At 39.0% G+C, this 24,377-nt stretch overlaps 2 protein-coding genes across 2 annotated transcripts; one reads left to right on the plus strand and one right to left on the minus strand.

Moving 5' to 3' along the window:
• Positions 1 to 1,743: 1,743 nt before the first annotated feature.
• Positions 1,744 to 14,622, plus strand: cdhr1a (cadherin-related family member 1a). Its single transcript, XM_040139738.1, has 17 exons — positions 1,744 to 1,804; positions 2,670 to 2,765; positions 3,210 to 3,355; positions 3,488 to 3,538; positions 3,650 to 3,739; positions 3,923 to 4,009; positions 4,700 to 4,816; positions 5,546 to 5,689; positions 6,423 to 6,501; positions 6,608 to 6,708; positions 7,040 to 7,243; positions 8,005 to 8,157; positions 8,324 to 8,488; positions 9,482 to 9,549; positions 11,953 to 12,181; positions 12,281 to 12,538; positions 14,077 to 14,622. The coding sequence occupies exons 1-17, from the start codon at positions 1,744 to 1,746 to the stop codon at positions 14,620 to 14,622; spliced, it is 2,595 nt and encodes an 864-aa protein (XP_039995672.1).
• Positions 14,623 to 20,069: 5,447 nt separating this feature from the next.
• Positions 20,070 to 24,138, minus strand: lrit2 (leucine-rich repeat, immunoglobulin-like and transmembrane domains 2). Its single transcript, XM_040139891.1, has 3 exons — positions 24,029 to 24,138; positions 22,925 to 23,715; positions 20,070 to 20,890 (listed from the first exon to the last, which is right to left on the minus strand). Exons 1-3 carry the CDS (start codon positions 24,136 to 24,138, stop codon positions 20,070 to 20,072), a joined length of 1,722 nt encoding a protein of 573 aa, XP_039995825.1.
• Positions 24,139 to 24,377: the final 239 nt, after the last annotated feature.

Raw genomic sequence — 24,377 nt, forward strand, 5'->3', positions numbered from 1 at the left:
AGAAAGGACTGTAAAAGGTTTATTTATGTGTGTAAATCCTCTTGCATGCAACATGTTTTAATGGTGCGCATAGGCACCATACAGTTGTTTTGTCTGTACACTTGCTGTATTATTTTTTGAATGAGAGAGACAAAATATCACATCTGTATTTATTCTGTTTTTACAGTGTTCATTTTAGGTCCCACAAACTTAATCTGTCTCTGTTTGCAGATTATAGAAGATACATTCAAACACAGTAGATAGTCATACGGTAAAAGTAAAAAATAAAAAATAAAAAAAAAGATCATGTTTGATTTAATAACTTTATATTTAAGTAAAAAAAGAAAGAGGATCATTGGGTCATTTGAATCAGTTTGATTTGCATTCATCCTCTTTCATGGATTCATGGAAAAGATTTAAAAATTAAACTAACTGGTAAACTTGAGGACATAAAGTAAGTAATCAGTGGTTTGGTGTTTGTAGAAAGGTGATCCTACTCAAATGTAGGACCACTGAGTCAATATTTTATAACATTTGTTTTCAAGAGTTTATGTCTGGTAGACAAATAAGATTATCAGACAAGAAGATTAGCCATCTTCAGCACCAAAAACACTTTTCAAAAAGTCCCAGAAAGACATTACGTTAATCAGTAAGGTTTTTAATCAAAGAGACTTAACACAGTTAACATGGTGAACCTGTAAATAAAGAAAAAAATTAATAAACACAGAAAAAAGATGCATACCATAAAAAAACTTGCATGTAAAATAAAACTCACACTTCTGATATGACAAAAATGGCAACTGACTCTGCTTGTCATTATCATTTAATCAAGATCATCAGTCCAGACATTGACTTCATGATTTCTACCATAACATCCAAACTGGAAATATAATCTCATCAGATCATTCACAGCTTTCATCTACATCATCCTCAGTTTTTATGATTATTCTATTAATTAAGTAAATAGTGGAGTTTTTCTTTTTCCTAATGCAACAGATGGTTGTGGAGTGCATAGCAAATGGTACTGTATACAATATGGGTACAACACTGACGAGTTTCACATAGTAAAATTCTGCATCACTTTAATCCCTCTACTTTCTCCCCAACAGAGTTGGTCACAGCACAGAGGTTATGTTTAGTGCAGAATTCTCAATAAAGAGAAACACACTTTGTAGTAGTTACAACTCAATATGTACAGTAGATAAATAAAGTTTCCAGCATTTATCAGTTACCATCCTTATAGCAAGGTTTTCACTGTAATGGCAGTATTTTTTGCAAATACAATATTTGTATCAGACTCTAGAATTATAAAAGTATAATTTGACATTTGTGAAGTCATACTATTTAGACAGTTTAGCCTTCTTACCGTCAGACACGAACATCTCTTCCATTAATGATATTTCAAAATTATCAGAAAATTGCATATTTGCTGATTTGTTAGTAGTAGTAAATGAAAACTGTTGATCTACATCAAAAACAAAAACTGTGAAAAATATACCTATGCATCATCTGCAAAGTTGCAATATATCCTTGATTTGTCCACCCTGTGACCACAGCCATCTCTTGTGTATTGGTGGTTGAAGAAGCCCAGCTTGACTGAGGGCACCCAGGAGTAACTCTTAAGATGTGTCATTGGATTAGCATGTGAGCATATGTCTTTAGCCTTCTCAAGTCGCCCACAAACACCTTTAGAGCCGCATCTCATGTACAGGACTCTCGACGGAGCCGTGTTCATGGTGCAGTTTCATGATTTCCTTCTCTAGGATGAAGAATGTAAAGATATTACATTTGCCACAGCTTTTTGTGTTTGTGCACACCTGTTTTGGTAAGTTTCATGTCTTTAATTCTCTGCTTACAGGAGGCTAATGTTGCTGTGATCAGATTGTGAATGCTGTTAAGATACAGTTAAGGGCCTCTGGGTTGATGGCTATAAATTTTTTATTCTTTCAATTGTGTTTTCAGCTCATTCATGTTCTTGCTTATCCTGGTTAGTTGCTCTCATAAGTGCATGTCAGTTTGTACTCTGTTTGCATGTCATAGGCTACTGACTGACTTGTTTAATTTATTAAGTTCAAAGGTAATATGAATTTGATATAGCTAAAAATAAAAAGGAAACAGAATTAATACGACTTCAATATTACAAATAAAAACAGCATTGTTTCTATCTCCAGAGAGCTCAGGTCTTTGTATGGAAAAGGTATCTCACGAGGTTGACGTAACTCATCTATAATCCCGGTCAAAGTGACCGAGAAATCAGGGGGCGTAAGCCTAGTACAGAGAGCTTGGTTTTTGTCACTCAAGTGTACAAGGCAAGACTATGTAACTTTGATGACTGTGACCATTGTGGCCACCACTGATGAAACACTTTTGAATGCTAAAACATAATGTAACGAATTGAGAACAAGTACAGAAGAGTCATTGAGGCAGCAAGTGACTCAGTACAGAAAAACAGCAATATCTAGCGTAATTTTGCTAACATAAGCAAACAAAAAAAACTTTTGGTCATACCAGTACAGGTCACCTGAGTGTAGTGAATTGATTAAAGGTGTGTTTTATAACTTACAAATTCAACTTTCAATTCTTATGAGGAAGATTCTGTTATTTCTTCGTTTTAGTTATGTTGTCTCACTTTCAGGTGATTACATTAAACTTTCAAGAATTTAATTTTGGTTTTATGTCTCTGTCCTCAGCACAAGCAGACTTTGCCCCCTACTTCTATGACAACGGACCCTACAGCAACAATGGGAACCTGGCGCTGTTCAGCCTGTCAGAGGACACACCCGTCGGTGAGGTTGACCTCTGACATACAGGACATTTAGTGGGAACAACTAATAGGCTGTTGGAACAACCAATCAACAAAATGGTCGGTTTCTGCTGCTAATATCTGAGAGTCCGGGATGGTAAATAGTCTTTGATAGGTAAACAGACGTTGTGTGGCATGTACATACTCACAGTAACATGCTCATCTGCAGGTGCCACCTGTTGATGTGAGGGACAGTTTGCTGGCGGTGAACGTGGTGCAGCTGTCCCTCTATACCTATTGTACTGCTGCCTGCTGTGTCTCAGACTGTTTTGTTCCATAGCAGGTGTTATGCAACAATGACTTAAACTTTATCCTGAAGGGTCCTTTTTACATACATACATTTAGAATTGGTTTCTAAAAACATATATATCCAGGTATATACACACAACTGAGGCCAAATTGACTAAATTATGATGTCTTCCTTTAGGTACACAGATCTATTGTCTCAATGGCACAGACCCCGAAGGCCATGAGGTGAGGTATGGCCTTTCCTTTGATCCAGGGTCTAAAGAGTATTTCAGGGTTGAACCCAAATCTGGAAACATCACACTGGTGGAAAAGCTTGACAGAGAGGTAAACTTAATGCCACAAAATGTTCAATTTGAGTGTTTATGTAAACTTTATTACATAATTCTTTAAAAACTAAGATGGTTTTGTTTTCAGCATGAATGTCTCCATATTTACTTGTTTCCCATCTTTGCTCAGAAACAAGATTCTATTGACGTTCTTGTCAGCATCACAGATGGGAAAAGCAAGGTATCAACATCTAGATTAATATGTGATGATTTCATTTAATGCTTTCCTTTATAATGTATCAAACTAATATATACATGTTTCATGTGTTTTACTCCGTCATCCTCCCTTCAGGTTGTGGAAAGGGTCACAATATTTGTAATGGATGCAAACGATGAGAAACCTGAATTCCAAAACATGCCTACAATCATTGATGTACTGGAAGTAAGTTAAGCCGTTAAACATGCTATAAACTTTTTGATTCTGAATCAAGTGCCAGTCTCTCCACATAAAATGAAAAAATACAGGATCTTACTGTAAAGAAAAATATCAAAGTGAATACATGTTGTATCATTTTTAACCATTTCGTGTTGTGACCTGAGTTATTTTCTGTGTTGTACAATTCAGACAACTGAGTCTGGCAGCAGCATTTACAAAGTGGAGGCAGTGGACAGAGACACAGGCTCAGGGGGCTCAGTCACCTACCACCTTCAGGTATCACTTAACAGCAGAAAAATACTGCCCACTCTCATTCCATCCACTCTGACCTCTGCAATTAATGAATACAGTATATAAACAAGCACATACAAGACATTTTTTAAATATGAATAGCTACCTGAAACCGGACAGTTCCAATGTTACTCTGCATATAATGTAATGTATAGATGTACTGATAATGAGGTTAACATCATTTTGATTTTCTAGTGTGCATGTGGGTTTGTGCATGTGACTGAATATGGTGGTGTAGTTATGACGATGGGGATTAAAGCACAATTACATTTGTGTCAGGTATTGGTGGCTCAGGGGGCTGCTTTGGCAGCGGGTGGATGGGAATGTTAGTTTGCACTTTGGACTATTGGGACCAAAAGGACAGCTGGCCAGGAGTGACAATGACGACTGAGGCAGTGCACATCTGGACACAGCAGCTTTCACCTGCCTCCCCTGTCCTTGAACATATGGGCTCTTTACATCCAGATGGACAAAGAGATAGACTTTACACAGGATGTGGCCTAATTCAAAAGGCTACTGAGGGCTTTTATGCAGCCATCTGACCACTTTTCATGATATCTCACGTGAATGGTTGTAAATGGGGTTTAGGGGTTTCAATGACAGGATTTTACTCATGTGACCGTACTCTCTGTGTACACTTTTAAAATCCTGCTTTTGTACTGTTCTCTGTTACAGAATGCTCAATCCACTTTGTTTGCCATTGACAGACATAGTGGTATCCTTCGTATCAAATCTGGAGAAATGTTGGACTATGAGAAAACAAAGACACACTTTGTCACTGTCATTGCAAAGGTAATGAATATATCAAAGCTCAGTGTTTCTGTCCCTCAATGTGCAATAGTGTACTTTCATTTTCAAAGGTACCCTACGGAATTTTTGCTGTTACATTTTAGATATACATAAAGTAATTTTCTGGGAGAAAGGGTTGGCCCACAACTGTACTGTGATACAAAACACATTCCTGGTGCCAGTTTCAGCCTATTCCACTTAGTTGGTGGTGGTTTTGCTCCAACAAACTTACCAACATGCCAAAAAAAAAAGGCAGAGAAGAAGAAGACTGCTAGCTACTGGAGCATACATGGATGTAAACAATGCAAGTTTCAAAAACGCTTTAAAAATCTGCTTTGTATATGCTTTACTGTATGCGGGAGGAAACATTATTCAAGGCATTCATTAAGTCTTGTGAATACACAAAAGACATTTTGGTAAGAAACACTGAATGGAAGCATAAACAAATATATGTTTACAAGAAAAATTCACAAAGCACCTTTAACTGCTTTATCAAAACAAAACAATAGCTGTATATGATTGTTATATTGTTCCCTCACTGAAAAACATTCAAATATCCCTTAAAGAGATCCCATATTTAAAGGGTGAGCAACATCTCACCGTGGAAAACTGAGATTCTTGTTGTCCCCAGCAGGAGCAAAATTCTCCTAAAAATACTTAAAATGATACTTAACCTTTAATATGTATTAATAAAGGTTTTTAAAATTTAACCGTACATTACTTTTGTTCCAGGATGGTGGTGGCAATTTTAATGGCAAGGCGCAGTTTCTGTCATCCTCTGCTACCCTGACGATCAACGTGATCGATGCACAAGACACTCCGCCATCTTTTATTGGGACACCCTATTTTGGCTACGTTTATGAAATCTCAGTGCCAGTGAGTATGAAAATTTCTTCGGGTAACTTTCTGCCATGATTTTGCCTTTCAACTAAAAGTCATACAAGTTAGTATAATTTTACATAATGTCATTTAACATATTGTTAAATTTCTCTTTCCGTAATTTCTTTTATATTAAAATGCATTTACATTGCTATCTTAAATGAACATCACAGTGAATTATCACAGCATAGCAAGACACAGTAACCTGACAACTAATTTCTGTACAGTATCATATCTCATGTATCATATCATACAGTTAATTGTTGGCATTTCAAAGCAATGCAAATGTCGCTTTCTTCTTAGCTTTTCTCACAGCATTTGAAAGCCACTTTATCTCCTCAGTTACAAAATGTCACTGCACAGCAGTAGCGTCTCACATTAGAAAGATTTGACACTTTGACTTTCATCCAAAAGGGAACAATTAGGACCATGACATTTTAATCTCCCTTTGATGACTCAGTGAAGGCCAGGTGCAGAGCAGATATTTTGGGTGTGTTGTGACTAGCTGTGCATCAGCAATAGAGTGACTCAACACCCAGTTAAAATTCACGCTTCATTTTTCCTGAAGGGGTGTAAAAATTGTGTTACAGTTGTTTATCAGTTAATAGCAAAATATTACATGTATAACTTAGTAAAGAGCTGTCCAACAGGTCATCTCTGTATCAACTAATTATCAGTCTTGTTCCACTATTTATTTAACAGCAAAACCTGATGATTTTTTTCCCCCCAGGGATCTGAAATATTCACTGTTGCTGCCAAAGATGGTGATGTGGGAAATCCAAATCCGATTCGTTATTCCTTTGATGATGGTAAGCATTTAATTCAAAGAAGACTAGAGTGAAGGAAAAGAAAATTTAAATTTAAAATTTGTCTCAGAAATATGAGCGTTCATCTGTCTGTTTCGTGTCTCTGCAGGTGATGATGGTGTTTTTAGCATCAATGAAACAAGTGGTACTATCACCCTGCAGACTCTCCCCATTTATCTGAAGAGAGAGATCTTTAACATTAAAGTCAGGGTAAGTTGCGCTTCATTCAACCATGGGGCCAGACCTACATTGACTTAAGCATTGCTCAAGTCATAATACTTTACCAAGAAAAAAATTACTGCTTCTGCTTTTAAATTACCTTTGATTTACTTTCAAATTACCTGACCCTCACTCACCTTAGATCTGCAGGGAGAACAAGTAAATTTCTCCTGAAGTAGTTTGGACTGGATATAGATTTAAAATAAGATTCACAAGGTAGAGCCATTCTGGTAAAATTGGCGGATAAAATGTCCCACAGGCACATGTCTCCTAACTATATAAATGATACATATGGGCCTAATTTTTAAATCATCATATCTAGGCTTCAGAAGTAAGTCCTGAAGGCAGACTGATGGACTACGGGTTGACCACGGTGGTGATCCGTGTGGTGGACCTGAACAATAATCCCCCCACGTTCTACGGGGAGAACGGCCCACAGAACATGTTTGAGTTGACAATGTATGAACATCCACCGGAGGGTGAGATACTCCGGGGGCTGAAAATCACTGTCAATGACTCCGATCAGGTGGGGAGATTTTTTCATACGCTGACACTGAGTAGTTTGAAAATGTTATTTTCACTGATGTTTTACTTAGCAGGTATCACCTTTCAGCACTGATACAGTGTTATTGCCTTGGAAAGCTGCCTCAGTTAGCCAGGCAAGAGGAGCAGTGATTGTTATTATGTAATAACAAATTACACTGTTATCTAATAAGAAACTGATTTAATCAACATACATTGTGCCACAACATTGTGCTCAGGCTGGTGTCTTCCTTTCTGTCTATGAAAGCGCTTTAAGCCTGCCATTATCACAGACAATCCTTTTACAATTACATGAACTTGAAAGTAAGCCAACACAAATTAAAAGGTGCTCCCTAACTATGCCATTTGTCAGCTTATGCAAGTCTCTTTGTGTATACAGCTCCATGCATGAGCCTCGTCCAAATGGCTGATATGCACTAAATGTATTCTCTGATAATACCGTTACAACATCAGGAAGAGCTCTCTCTGTCCGCTGATTTTATGTTTCACCAAAAATTACAGTGTATTGCTGCTACTGATATCGTATTGATTTCTCTCACTGTGATAATGAAAAGACACAAAGCTTTTATATTGATTGAATGGACTTTATTCTACATGGATTATACTCAACGTCTGCTCGTTCGCGATAGCTTTGGAACAAATGCAGATTACTATAAATAGGTTCATGCATATATGATATAACTCTGTAATTTTCACTAATGAGACATTTTGAATGACATGATGATGTGTGTTGTGCTCCTGCAGGGTGCGAATGCTAAATTCAATCTGAGACTGATTGGACCAGGAAGGATGCTACGAGTCGTCCCTCAGACTGTACTTAATGAGGCCCAAGTCACAATCTTAGTTGAGGACTCTGCTGCCATGGACTATGAGAAACACCATTTTCTCACATACAAGGTTAACCCGTTACACTAAGTGTGCGCCACAGTAGATTGAAATTGGATTAAAAATCACATATGCAAACATTTATCAACAAATGGCAGTGACATATCCACTGTGTCCCCTGCATCTGTGGTATATTCCTCTTTTGCATTTATTCATTTCTAATCTTCCCCCTCTTTAGCTACTTGCAGTTGAGATCAATACTCCAGAGAGATTCAGCGCCACAGCCGACATTGTCATTCATCTGCTGGACACCAATGACAACGCTCCCAAATTCTCCTCAGACTACTACATCGCCAGAATTCCAGAAAACTCACCCGGTGGCTCTAATGTGGTGTCAGTCACAGTGAGTGGGCTTTCATCCTGTCTAAAAATATATGCCATCACCAATGTACGTCATTCTGAGCTAAAGAGGAATGCTGATTTTAACAAAATGGCCAAGAGGGCGATTAATTCCCCAAATGTAGACTTTTTTTTTGGGCGTTGTGGGTTGGGATAATATGTGAAAACATGTAGATAAAAGCTAGGCGAGGTAAGCTGCCAGATGGCTATCACTTTCATTTAGTTGTGTAACACCAAATTCCCAGATTTTTTTTTTTTTTCTAATGCTTAGTAGCACATGCAGCTGCACAACAGAAAAAAACATGAACACTAAGGACATGTTGGGGTTTTTAGGGCCATTTAGTTTAAAAACGATTTGCCCTTCTCAGTTTATAACAGCCCTGCAGAGGCTCAAAGCAACAGGGAGGCTCACTAATAAATCCTGCCCTTGCGTGAACACCACAGAGGCTCGTTGCCTTGATCCCAGGCAATTTCAATCAGATAAAACAGCCAACAAGTGACCTTGGACACATGAAGACAGCGAACAGTCATCCCTGCAGTGACAGACAGACAGATTAGCTGATGCCCATGATGATGTTCCTATGACATCAAAAATCAGTCTTTTTATAGCTGACCTCTGTAACATTGTGTTCCAATCCAGAACAGATTCATTCAGTTTACTGAGTCCATGGTGGCAGACAGTTCACTCTTCTGCTCATTCAGTTCAAGAAAGTGATACAAACAAATATAACCTCAACATGTTGAGGTTTGTAATAGAAAGAGAAAAATAAAAAGAAGCACACACAACACTGATCATTAGCTCCACTTGAATCTAAAGTAATGCCATTGCCTGGAATGTACAAATGCTTTAGTCTACTGAGCCACATATTACACTAAAACCCTTAAAGGGAAAATTCAGATCACAAAACTTATGTCGAACTGGCCTAATTTATGTAAGTGCTCCAACCAAACTCATAGCATATTTTTATCTATAATCTGTCTTTTTGTTTGTCTATAGGCAACAGACCCGGACGCAGGACCTTGGGGTGAAGTGAAGTACTCTATCTACGGATCCGGGGCTGACTTGTGAGTACGAGAATGTAGTTGCAGCTGAGTTTTGTCAGGGGGTTAGAAAGATATGGGCTCATTTCACAAGAGGTAACTCAGCCCCCACTTCAAAATCCTCAGATCCTCATTAAACTATCATTCTATCTGGATAGGTGTTTATACAGCGTTATATTGCTGTCAAAATAAGACACACCTAAAATCTAAATCTCTGCAGTGATGAGATTTTTTTTTAATTCTGCACAATAAAAAGAAAAACAATAGGTTTTCACTATTAGATTACTATTACTATAGATTGCAACTTCCCCTTGTTTTCAAAGTACCAGTCTGCTTTTTTGTCGCCTCCATTGTTTTTATTCACTGTTCCTTGAGTAATGATCATGTCAGAGTGAACTCGTGCTTGTGGAGAAAATCACATGATCACACTCCAGCAAATTAAAATGAAAACATTTTTTTTTAAAATCACAAATACTTATACAACATTAGTAGCAGTTGATACTCTATGTCAGAAATAGAAAAACAGACTAAACTGTTCATAAAATAAGATCTAAGGCACACTAATCTCAGGAAAATAGTTGAGTTAATTGGCAAAGAAATTGGATCTAAAATTGAATATGGCATTTTAACTGTAGACCACAGTACTACTGTATATGAAGACCATCTAAAGGAAAAACACATCTGCCTGAGAGCTGTAGAGAAATATGACAGCGGGTTTGTTTTTCATATGAGAACTTGGTTCTGTTTATTGCACCTAAGCGCTGTGGTCCCTCAGGGGATTTGCTGGCATTTTCTCTCAGCTCAGTTTTTATTAGATTTCTGGTAGAAGTCTAACCTTCCAGGAAAAAAAGCTCAGTGGTCAGTTTTCTCTCTACGTGATTACACACAGTATACCTCCAGCTTGCCTACAGATAGAGTCCTAAAGATCATCTGACTTTTGTACATAGTTCGTGCCTAACACTTCTCAACACTGTGACAATCAATACCGTAATTGTTTGGGAAATTATTTTTTTTATTGTTTTTTTTTACCATATTCCTACATGTATGCCGTAAAGGGGCAATAGACCTGTTTTTGGAAATATTTAGAACAGACAAGCAAAGGAAACATGAATCTGTAATGTACTATGCTGATGAACGACAGGTGTACATTAGCGTGCTGGTGTTTAATCTCTCTGGGCTGTTTCCAGTAAACAACTTGCTCTGTACGATGAAAAGTAGGTGGAAAACTGAGTATTTTAGACATCTCAGTACAGATTTTGAGCTCTGAAGCGATGAATTAGTGGAGATATGTGATGTCAGAGGAGAGAGATTTGGAACACTTTTAGCTTAGTGGATACTTGTTTGGTCAGAACCATTTTGGAACTGTGTCGCCTCAGATTAGTCTCCAAAATTAAGGAACACATGGCTACACTTCTCAGTTCTGCGCCTGCAGAAATTTATCATTTTATATTTCTGACTTTACACTTTTTTTTTTCAATATCTTGTAGAATACTTCAGTGTACACAGGACCATGCAGTCCTGATCTTTGTCTGTTCATCCTCTGTCTTAGTTAATCCTGTAATGGGATTGGAGGAGAAAATAGACTGGTCCTTACTACTGTAATGACCACATTGCATTGTGACAGTCACTGTAGGGTAACGAAACAAGTCAGCCAGTGAAACAATCGAATTGCTCTGTATGTTAACGGTTCAATCTTTTATGATTTACGTTAATTGGAATGGAACAGAAAAAGTGATAATTTAAAGGAATAGTTCAAAATTTTGAGAAATACACATTCGCTTTCTTTTTGAGATTTAGATGAGAAGAGTAACACTCTCATGTCTGTGCGTTAAGTAAAGCGCTAGAGCCAAGGGGTATATGGCCTATCTTAGCATTAAGAGTGGAATCTCCAAATCTCAAAAATCCACCCACCAACACCTCTAAAGTACAGTGTTTAACTTGTTTTATCTTGTCCACGGAAATCTAGCAAAAACGATTTATGGTTTTAGGAGGAGTTAGATGCTGTAACTATTTCTGACAAACAACAGTTTCTCCATCCACCTGGTATGCTACATCTGTGCTGCATTTCAGTGTGTTGCTCGCAGCCTCCCTGTAAAGACTAGACTGTGGGAAGTCATTGCATTGACTGCTGTTTGCCAGAACAAACTCCCTGTGAAACCACAAACTGTCATTTTTACGTTTTTTTGTTTATGTACAGCTTAAACAAAGAAGATACAACATGTTAGTCAGTAAGTTCTAGAGGTGCCGGTAGGTAACGTCCCAGGTGTAGCTCCATACTTAACACACAAACACACGAGTGGTATCGTCTCACTCTCAGAGAAAAAGCACATAAGAATATTTCCCAAAATGTTGAATTATTGCTTTAAAGTTTGCAAGTGCATCACACATACTTGGTTTAAATTTCCTAAATTACATCATCATTTAAAGGTTTCTGATCCAGCCTGCCTCTGGGATCATCTACACCCAGCCATGGGCGAGCCTGGATGCGGAGATGAGATCCAAGTATGACTTCTATGTAAAGGCGGAGGATGCAGAGGGGAAGTACAGCCTGGCTGAGGTCTTTGTGACGGTGCTGGACCTGAATGACCACCCACCCGCTTTCAATGACAACTTCCTCGAGAAGACCATGGTGATTGGAGCGCCAGTGAAAATAGAGGTATATGTTCCCTTGTGATTTACTATATCGGACAAAGTGAAACTCAAAATAATGTCAGTATTATTATGTTTTTATTTACATGCATCTACATGTACGCAGGCTGTAGATGATGACGCAGAAGTACCCAACAATGTTGTCGAGTATGCCATCATGAAAGCTGAGCCAGACAACAACATCTTTGACATTAACGCAGACACTGGGGAAATCATGCTCAAGTCCTACATCAAATCAATGGCCATCATTCAGAACATCACCAAGCAGAGAGACTTCACCTGGTCCCTGGTGGTGCAGGCCAGAGACCGAGGCCAGCCATCCTTCAGCACCACTGCAGTCGTCAAGATCGACATCACTGAAGCTGTAAGTGACAAAAAAAGTATAGGTGAATAACAATATGTCAGTTAAACCCATAGCAGAGGTCATATCTCTAATATGACCTCTAATATGGGTTTAGAGGTCATATTAGAGATATGACCTCTACTATGGGTTTAAAAAGGTCATATCTCTGTATCCACAGTATGATATGATGAATTTCTACAGATCTTTCTAACGTTTTACACTTCAAATACATGAAAAATAGATTTCAAAGTTGCAACTGTTCATCAGAATCATTTCAGAGCTTATGCTGCTTGGATGTCATTCTAGCTGTGGCTAGAGGTTATGAGTATTATATAAAATTAATTAAGCACTTCTACTTTATAAAAAAAACAAAACAAAACTTTGGTGTAATGTCTTTGAACCACCCAATTTTCATTTGTTGGTATTTTAAAAATCATAAATAAATAGAAATTTACAGTTTATACTTATACTATATAACATATTATACATATTCCCAGTGAGAAAGTATCTTTTTCTATCAACAACTGCAATGCAAGCCCTGAATCTAATGTTTGATTAGGAGTGGGGCTGCATTTTTTCATTAGAACATAAATAGCAATTGTTCTGCTAATCTGTTTAATTATTCTCTACTACCATCTGTGCTGCTTTTCTGCAGAATAACCCATTTCATCACAGCCCAGAATATCAGTTTCACCAGTTGTTTGCTTTGATAGCAATTAAAGATTTGTGATCATAAAAAAAATCTGAGTCTCACACAAATACAATTGTCATGTTTTCAGATCAAATCCAGATTTTTCTCATACTTCATGGGCCTAAGGAAACGTCCAGGGGCTGTGTTTGGGATTTGTTTGACCATTGTCACCTTCGCCATTTCACTGACAATCCTCATTTCAACTCTTATATACTGGAACTCTGTGAAAAAGTCCCGTGTACAATCTCAGGGCAAGATCAGAAAGATTATAAGGAGGCCTGTGCCATGAACGAAGCTTGCCTTGAGATAATCAGCACAGCAGCACTGTTGTTTCACTCTGTGGTACCATAAATTTGTGGCAATTCTTTTTCAAATGATCTTGTAGTAGAACAAGGCTGTCTGTAAAAGAGTACAGGAGCACAACACAAATTATTCTCTCCACACTTTCCCATGCTTACTTTCCCCAGTGTTTTGATTTAGTACTCACATTATGACTCCACAACCACAACCAAAAAAAACAAATTGGTTCAGGTTTTTCATTTTCAAATTATATCATGTTTTTACTCTCAGATGGCCTCAGCTGTGTGTTTCCCAGTCAAACTCTCTGATCTTGTCTTGAAAAAATATATAAATAGTAGAACAGCAAATTAAATTAAAGTTTAATTTGCAAAACATGTTTTAGGAAATGGAAAATATATTTTGTTTTTATACAGACAGTATTATTGCAGTAATTTATTTCTGGATTTTACATAGTTCACATGATATTTTTGGCTAAACATACACGGGACGATATTTAGAAGTTAATCCTTGTGTGACAGACTATGACTTCAGTCCCATGGATTTGAATTCTCCCTGTGCTCTTTTACAGACCCAACTCAAAGGGGGGCCTTTGGGAACATTTTTAATGCAGAGTAGATACAACCCTTTGCATATCCTAGGAATACTTGCTGGTGTCATTAGTCTCATGGTCATAGTCACGGTCATCATCTCCACTGTCACATTCATGCGCAACAAAAAGTCCAATCGGATCCTGCCTAACCGCCGTGTAAGGAGGAGACCACGGAAACAACACTGGAACTTCAAGATACCGGAAACTCAAGGAGAGAAATTCAGAGTTGTAGAGGAAGACCGGGAGCCCGATGTCATTGTGGACAATGTCAACTGTAACAACAATGTCAATAACCTAGTTAGACACTGGCCGCCACCTGCGCCGCCCTGCGCCCCATCTCTGCCCCCTCCACCACCCCCCTACATCCCAGGAGAGAGGCAGTGGGCAGTGCCCACCATCTCAGCAACAGTGGCACCCAAACCTAAAAAGAAGCCAGTAATCACCAGACAGGACACTGTGAACAAAGCACTGGTTTCAGAGCTCAAGATGAGACTGGAGCAGAAGAGGATACAGAAACACCAGTAGTGCTTGACAGAACAGTCTCCCCTCAGGGTCCATTTAGTAGCCCGCCTGGAGCTTTCATGATCTTTGTCGAGTCTGCCCAGTTGTCACGGACACGTAGATGTTCACTCTTCCATTTTTTTTGCAGAACTTTAAGGTCTTCTCATCCATGTTCGTATACTTACAACTGAGCAGACTCCAGTCGAAGATTATGAAGATTACTGTATGTTGATGATCAAAAGCTTCAGAATAGCCACTAAATGGACCTTGAGATGAGATTGCTTTGTCGAGTGATGTTTCCAAAGTCAAGAAAGAACTCAATCATTAATCGTACTTTTTGTTTGTGTTGGTGTGTGTGTGTGTGTGTGTGTGTGTGTGTGTGTGTGTGTGTGTGTGTGTGTGTGTGTGTGTGTGTGTGTTTTCAGAAAATGTAAATACACTAAAAACAGCTAACAACTTAATTCCTTGTATATTAATAATGTCATTTTCATATGATGGAAAAAAAAATCCTGTATTCATGTTTTCAGATCACGACCAATCATTGTTGGTTTCTGGTTCAAGTCTCCGTGTCATTTTATAACAGATAAATCCCACCTTTTGAACCATTTGTTGACACACTAGTGGCTCAAAGTTCTTCAACCCAGATCCCTTGTCGGGAATGAAGTCAGTCAGATTTCAACAAGCGACTCTGTTTATTTGGGATCCAACCAAGCTCCTTACAAGGGATTTCATGACACTTGAACTGACTAAAGAGATCAGCCTGAGGGAAGGGAACCAAGATGGTCACGTTAGGAAGACCTTTAAGCCTACTGCGCAGGTGTAAAGCACTGTTTAGAGCCCTGTTTTTGCAACAGTCATGATGTGTGTACTTTCTGATTTGAAAAACTGTGTTTCATTTGTTTACTGATCTACATGTGGTGGTATATCTGTTTCAGTATGTGTCTTCTTTTGTGAAAAAAAAACGGTTGCTGTCAAAACACCTGTATTGATTTAACCACCAATAAAATAACATCATTTCTAATTTCAACAGTGGAAGAAGTTTTTAGAGCATTTTACTCAAGAAGCAATATCACATTATGAAAATGCTCCATTACAAGCGAGAGTCAAAATTTTACTCAGGTAAAATGTACCAAAAGAAGAAGTATTTATTACTATATGCAGGGTGGCCCCTGTTAGTGTTATATTGTTACATTAGAAATTAAATTATATTGTTACATTATAAGTTATATGATTACGGATGCATTCATGTAAGCGGTACCTTAATGTTGCAGTTGGTCGAAGTGAAGTAGACTTAGCTGCTTTATATTCTTTTAGGTAGTTTATTCTGTAACAGTGCACCATCTTTTGTAAACTGATCACATATTTTGTATGTGAAATCATAATCTGGAAAGTAATTACAGCTGTTAAAGTAATGTGTTTTGCAGTAAAAAGTACATTTCTCTCTGCAATGTGGTGGAGGAAAAATGTTAGGTAGCACAAAATTGTACATATGGTACTTGAGTAAATGTACTTTCCACCACTGAATTTCAGTTTTAGATGAATATGTAGTTGGATTGAGGCAATAACAAGTGGATAACTTATTCCTTTAGAAACGTATAACTCACTCAGTCGACACAAACAGCTACAGCTGTCCAGGAATAGAATTTAGTGACTCCATGACATTCAGATCATTAGAATGTAGCCTTGAAGTTACTGTGAAACACACAGAGAGAGACATCTTTGTTGCCATCCGCTTAAAACCAACGTCTCCTTAATGAGCCTGCAAATGTACTGAACTGCCCCCTTCTGGGGACAAAGGAGAAGCTGCTTGGACCACAGAACACAGGTGAAACACAAGTAAGCTGTGTAAAAGATTTGAGATCACTGTTCCCAAAACCTCAAACAAAATGATAATGACTAAAACTGAAGCTTTTGTGGCCTTGAGGGAGATTTTAGTGTTTTGGTTTCATGGTCTATATTGTTCCTCTGTACTGACAAAAGAAGTTGATGCACCATGTGTTAAGATGTTGTAAAAATTAGAGCAATAAGAACAGTATATCCATACATTGAATAATAGTCGTGTAGAACAACAGGAATATGCATATTATGGGAGCTAGAATGAGATTTTATGAAGGATCCCTAGGTAAACAACAGTATTACTTTTGCTGTTGTTTTTAGTAAAATCTCCCTAGATGTTCTGCAAATATGTAAATGTCAATGATGATGTCAGTGGGAGCACTACCAATTATAAAGTTACACTGAACCACTCACTGGTTATTTGTGTAGACATCAGCCAAACATGCACACTATTTCAAAGTTACATAAAACATTAAATTTGCAGATTACCTTCTCTAATCCAAGGACCAACTTGTTAATCTTTGTACAATATTGCATCGTTGGCGAAAAACCAAAAGTCCATCCGCCCTGTTCTAGTTTGGACTGACAAGATACTGTATGTGTGACTGGTATCAAACTGTCTGCAGCCTCAGCTGGCGCACTTCACATGGTTATGATGACGCGGAGTAGGGATTTTTGAAAAAATCATTATTATTATTATTGTTTGACAAGTTAAAAACTGCCTCCTTAACTGAGTCAGATTATACATACAAATGCTTTTCCACAAATATGAGATGTGCTGCTTTTTCATGCAAACACAGTCCCAAAGATTCTTGAGGAACCAAACGCAAATTTTTGGTCAAAATTGTCACACACACAAACAAACACAAACACTTTTCAATGTTGCAAGATATTAATGCTCTGAAGTGAAATGAGGGAATATGAGGAGCAGCCCAAATGATCATGCATTATGCCATGTAAGAGGCAGCCAGGATTACTGGGCTATTTGATAGAGGATTACAGAGTTGAAAGTTGCAAAGAGCATTGATGCTTTAGAATGAAAGAAACCTATGCACAGGGTTCAAAATCCTGGTATGTGTTTGAAGCAATGGAGGCTCTAAAAGGTAAATGAAACATTTTCTTTTCTGGATTAAAAAAAAAAAACTAAGAAAGTAAGCACTATGAGTACAGGGTTATCTTCTGATCTTTGAACACTGCTGCTCATGAGATGAGCAGCTAGCGTAGTGTTTAAATAATACACAGCTTTATAAAACATTAGGGTATGTAAGGAGAAAAACAAGATAAACCCAAATAAAGGTGTAATTCATGTGGTTTGTGCTGAAATAGCTGAAACTGAGTGGTTACAGAATCCACATTGTCTTGTGTCATACACAGTGGATAAGGATTACAACAAAATGCAACATCAATCCCCTGCCCACAAATCACATAAACACATCTGAACAAGCAAGAAAGCAGATGTGCCCGTGCTCCAGAAATGAGAGCTGCCAATCTCAGCCAGCCTTTTAAAACCCTCATCTTAAGTCAATAGAAGTGGGCCCCAGCAGAGAAGAACTGATCTCCTTGCATCACAGGAGACAACACGTGGAGATGGAGACGTGGGATCGTGCGATCTGGTCATAAAGCGACGGCGGGGGGGGGTGTTTGCAAGGATGGCAGTGTTTGGGTATTACGTTAAATGAACAATGCCATTGGCCGTGGCATATCTGACGTGCCATCTGTTTGGGTTGGTCAGCACAGATCATGTGTGACGCACGGCCGCTGTGTTTTGTGTTCGCAGAAGTGGGAGATAAGAACTGTGACGTACATGTACAGTGATGCACAGAGGATTAAACATTTGTTAATGAAATGTTACAATTCACACACAGGACTTCATCAAATGACTTCCGCCACTTCAGCGGTAACTAATTGTGATTATGAAATTCAGTCCTATGTCTACCATAAACTTTAAAGTGTTCATTCATTTTCAATCCTCACAGGTTTCTGTTTTTAAACTTGTATCGCTGATTAATTTAATGCAGATACAATGTGAATAGCTTTTGCCCTCTAACCTTATGCCTTATCAAATAAACATGCAGTAAAGTGCTTTGAAGAGGTACTCCAGAGATTTAGTATTGCACATGCATAAAGTTTGTGAGACTCGCAAGAGATACTATGTGTCTTTATAAAGAATAGTCCAAATGTATGCAGCAGAGGCCAGGGCACCATGACTTTTAGTTCCTTGTATGGAACCATTTCTTTCAAACCCCACGCCTCAAGTTTGTAACACTGGCTGTCTGTTGGAAATTTTAAGTATCAAGCTCAAGGTGTGATAACCCTGATAATAGTGTTTACATATATGTATTTCAGACTTTGGAGAAAGAAAGAAAACTCCCTCCAGAGCCACAACGGACAGGAAATAACTGTTTGCTGTGGTGGGTAGTGCAGAGTGCTCCCTTTAAAAACATTTTTCTTGCCAAGGTCAAGCGTCAGTAAATAAACGGTAAAACACAAACACACATAAACACAATTTGAATAACAAATCATTTTAATTCAAATTCAGTTGTAGTGTTTGTTGCCTGGTAACACTGAATTATATAAAAGGAACAGGGTATTTAGGTTCTGTAAATTTGTGTGACGTCTTGCCAGTCCTAATGCTGCTTTCAAAGAACTATGCCAAGGTACTATATCACCAAACACATGGTATGAACCCCACACACAAACACATATACAAACATGTACACAAATGATCACAAAATCTGATATAAAATTATCAGTTTAAGAAAGATTTTGTGTTGCATTTATTTTCCAGAATCCACTGATACATGATGTGTCTGGTTGCTCATTTAAAAAGTAGAAAACATATACTAGTAACTGACACTCATTCATCATATCCATACACTGTATTTACAAACTGTGAATTATCTGATTTGTAAGAAGTTGAATGAAAACATTTTCTACTGACAAAATGCACAATCTGTTAATCATTTCATATACTCACCAGTATATGATCCAGTATTATGTAACAGTAAAAATATGACAACTTAACTGACAATTTAAGCAAGGTGAGCCAAAGAGAAATCAGTCAGATCAATGGATCAATAGATAAACATAGATATATACATATATATAAATACATGAGAAAATATAAAGTGCTATCACAGAATTAGATCAAGAATAAAAGTATACACCTACCACCACCAAAAAGTCCTCATCAGAAAGTCATTTTGAGCTCTCTTTCATTTAAATCAATCACAAAGGTTCCATATAAAGCAGCAATTTTAAAATGTGATCATTTACATTTAAGCATATCATGATAATAAGAAAAACATGTCCTATTTCAGACAGAAACAAACTGCAGCACATTTTTTTACACTGGTGCAAATTCTTGAATTACACTCTTGACATAATGGTCATCATTCACATCTTTGCAACACACTCCTCGGCCTAGAACAGAGGAAGAGATAAGATTAAAACCAAGGCAGACAATATTGTTATTCTTTTAAATTATGTATTTATATCAGTATCAAAGTCAGCATCATGCAGCAGATTTGTTCTTTCTTTTCTATTTTACAAAAAGAATTGATACAGAGTGAGTCGTCAGTCTCTTGCAAGGTCAGTTTCATGTTTTCCCCTTTTTGTTTTAGCAAAACAGTAATTTAATATAGCTCAGCTGTGAGTCTGCTGTGGTCAGCTTTGCCCTTGTGCAGTCTGTCATCTGACCTTCGCCTCACCTTCCTGTCCTCACTGGAATCTCTATTTACCAGGTCCTCGTCGCTGGCGGCCTGCAGGCTGTCAAAGGTCCCTTGCCTCTCCCGCTCCATCCCTGACGTGGCACTTTCCCTCCGCCGGTTCTTCCAGGACTCCATGATACCCTCCAAACAGGCAAACCTAGTATCAGTGGTGCAGGCATACATACCTATAGGCACTGCCAGCACCATGGCTAAAACTATCACCACTATATGAATCAGTTTCTCCCTCTGTTCCATCTCAGTAATGTCACTTCCTGTTACAAACACGATACACTGGCCCGGGCGTGGCGCCTGATTCTTGAGGGTTACACAGATTTCATATTTGGTAGCAGGCATCAGATCAGAGACGGAGTAAGAGTGAATCCCAGGGCCTATGTAGATCATTTCTTTTTTATCAGCATCTGCGCGGCCAAAGTGGATCGTGAACCAGGTTTCGGCAGGGCGGTCCAAGGCAGCATACCACTTGATGGAGATACCGCGCACTGTCTGTTTGGCGATGCGGATGTCAATGTAGACGTTCTCGTCACGAGCACCAGGTGCAGCCAGGAGGCCAGGGAGGACTGATGAATGGGAGCCATCAGGAGAGTGGACTTCCAGGAGGATGCTGACAGAGGAATTCCCAATGAAGTTGACGGCAGTGCAGGTGTAGACACCACGGTCAGCTGCATGGAGGGAGGGGATCACCAGAAGGGATCTAATTGTGTCCTCCTCCACTCTCTCCTGAGATTCTGGGAGGACAGCAAAGGGTGTCCAATGGTATTTTAAAGAACATGCAAGCTTATGTTGAGACATTTTCCACAACACACAAAGTTGAGTACAAATTATTTCACCATATCAGGTAACTTAATAAGAAGCCAATGAATTAAGCCACTTGTCCCCATTAAAGTGAAAGGCTGAACAATAATATGGCGCCTACACACATACACATACACAAGAAACATTGTGGCACAGACATATGCTAGACTTCAATAGCTTTAAAATAGATATAAACTGTAGGACTGCAACAAACACTTATTTTCAGCATCGGTTTATCTGCAGCTATTTTCTCAATAAATCCTGTGGTCCAAAAAATGTTGGAAAATTCCGATCTGACATCATTAAATTGCTTGTTTTGTCCGACTAACAGTCAAAACCTAAAAATATTAAATTCATAATAACTTGTGCCAAATAAAAGAAGCAAATGTTCGCCGTCAAACAGTTGGAACCAGAGATGTTTGGCATTTTTGCTTGAAAATGACTTAAACGATTACTCGTTGATATAAAATAGTGGCCAGTTATTTTTCTGTTGATCAGCTAATGGAGTAATCAGTAAATGTTTAGGCGCAATATGTTTGGGGGGTTATTCCAAAGTATAAAGACACTGTGACATGTTACTATTTAGCACAGCAGTTACATTGTTCATATATGTATATATTATGCATTTAACAAGCAAAATGTGGCATAGCAATAAGTTTACTCTGTTTAATCTGATATTAATATAATATTTACATGGAAGATTTGTGATCATACGTAAGATATGATGACAAGTAATGCTGCCCTGGTATATGTTTAACTAATGAGAAGATGATGTGTGGTCAAAACAACATTAGTCATGTCCACATGGAATAAAAAAGCAGGACAAAGGCAACCGCGCGCTTCATTTTCGAAGTGAAACTCTCTCCATCTTTCTAACAAAGCACTCTTTTTAAAGGCCGTTTAAGTTGTAACTAACAGTTTTAGTAATGGCTAATAATTTATAAGTCAGTTATAAGCCATTAATAGGTTAAGAAGTTTTGGTTGCCAGAATGGGGCTTTATCCTCCTCCGTCAGTATCCTTGCTTTGTCTGTTTTACTCTTTAATTCTTTTTACTCTTTAAAGAAGACCCCTCCAAAGGACCACTAGACCTCTGACCTTCTGCAAAACATCTGCAGAGGATCAGCAGCAAAATGCATTTAAAAAATGCATTAATTTAATGGGCTATCATAGAAATCCTCTATTAAGGAATTACTAACATATAATTACAAATGACTGACTAACTTCTGCTGTCTGTTGTTAGATAGTGAGACGCCTGGGATTCTTTCTTAGTGACTTGTTAACACTTGTAACTGCAGCCGGGATGGCTTATTAGAAGGTCAGACGCTAAATACCTGGCAACCCAAAAAACTGGCAACCCTTATTAATGACTTACGACGGAACTATAACAATTATTTAATAGCTACAACTTTTAAACTATTTAAAAAGGGCGCTTTATTAGAAGGTTTGATGTGGATCTTAGTCTCTCTCGTTATTTTGATGACTACTTTTACTTTTACGTCTACTTGAGCACCTGTGAAGTCTGAAAGGGACAAACAGTACCACAGTTTTAGCTGCTGTAGCAAGAGAAGCGGTGACAGTGATGGCAGCAGCAGCCCGGTTGCTGTTAGTTTGCGATGGACTGGACACTTGCAGACAGGATCTAATGTAAGCAGTCGACTCTGGGGGTTAAGTCTAATGACGCAGAGGTTTATTTAATTACACAGAGTCCCGACACGGTCGCCATTAGGTAGGCCACAGTACACCATAATCTCCGGCACTCTTAATCAACACTGATGGTGTTGTGCAGCTTGAGAGAATCAGTGGTGATTATATCTCGGTGGGCCAATATCCCGATTTAGCCCTCCTCATCTCAAGGAGGGGTTAGAGGGGTCTGCGATTAAAATGTGTGCTTAAGTATCTAATTTGACACAAGATATCACTCGGGCTGGCGCATGGACGAGGCGCAGCATGGACGTGACACTCTTACCATGAAATCCTCTGATTATCTTCAGACCATATGTCCACCACACCGAAGGGTCCGGCCGGGCCTTGGCGAGGCAGCGCAGTGTGATGTTCGCGCCCTGGGGCAGGCTGATGTTGGAGGACGGGGCGCTGACCACGGGCTTCATGCACGCCCGCAGCTCTACCTCGTGGAAGAACTTGCCCGCCCTAAAGTCCGGCCCTGAGCAGGTCAAGTAGGAGTTCATCAGTATAATCGGGGGGCGCAGGGACCTGATGAACTCCACGAAGCCCTTCAGGCGGCAGTCGCAGAGCCAGGCGTTGTCGTGGAGCGCCAGGACTACGTTCGGCCCGAAAGCGCTCGCCTCCCGCTCTTCCATGCTCTGTAGCTTTTGGTAGAGAGGCCAGTTTTGGAAGACCTCCCTCGATATGACCGTAAGCCGATTGAAGGATAAGTCTAAGTAAGTCAGACCTGGCAAAAATTTTAACGCATGCTCCGGCAGGACGTCCAGCTGGTTGTGCTTCAGGTCCAGGATCTTGAGGGCCGGCGTGTCCTCGAACGTTGTCCATGGTACTGAACGCAGCTTGTTCCCTTGCAGACGGAGCTCGGTTAGGTTCCCCAAACCCTCCAGACCCTTCGAGTTGATCACCGTGATATCATTGAAGTTCAACCACAAGTTCTCCAAGGCGGGCGTCTTTGAGAATGCCCCTCTGGGTATTTCAGTAAAGTGAGATTTTTCTATTCGTATTTTGGTCATAGCATCTGGAAGGTTCTCTGGTATGGCCCCAAACGCGCTCTCCTCCATACATATGAGCGACCTACGATTAAAAGGGAAGAGTGGAAATGAGCATCTGCTTTCTGTGTCGCCTAATGCCCCGCGAACACAGCTTTATCGCCCGCAGTGACTGGTTAGGACCAAAGATTAGAGCCTCATAGACCTGAGTCTAGTCCCCCAAATTGCCCTTTCTCGACTTTACCGAGAAAATATAAGCTCTGAATTTTTCAGATAACCATATACTCTGTCTTTGGTGTATTCACCGTCACCCACTGACACAGTTAAATGGGTTAAAAAAAAAAAAAAAAAATACCTCTGCCTCGGTGAAGCTCGGCCTACATGAAATCAGGTCTTACCTTCCATGACGGTCCTCTACACAGCTGCAACCGTGCAAACATTGAGAATAAGCTTCATGTGCCCCTATGTTAAACAAAAGTATAACTAGCAGGAAACAAATTATGTCCATAGTCCGCGAAAATTCCTAAAGTTGAGGGCTACATTCGTGCTCAAGACATGTCGAGTGCGGCAGAAGAGAGAAGCCTATTAAGCTTAATCCCTGACGTACCGTGCAATGAACGAGTGGCATTTAATTCTTGGGAAAGACGCGCAAGATTAGCACTTGACAGCATTAGTAGGTCTGACCCACTATATGTTCGTGTAGGTACGACTTTCTGATGAAGTCCTTTTCTTCCTAACCTGTGACTA

The sequence above is a fragment of the Xiphias gladius genome, chromosome 11 (genome assembly GCF_016859285.1).
Source record: "Xiphias gladius isolate SHS-SW01 ecotype Sanya breed wild chromosome 11, ASM1685928v1, whole genome shotgun sequence".
Classification (NCBI taxonomy): domain Eukaryota; kingdom Metazoa; phylum Chordata; class Actinopteri; order Istiophoriformes; family Xiphiidae; genus Xiphias; species Xiphias gladius.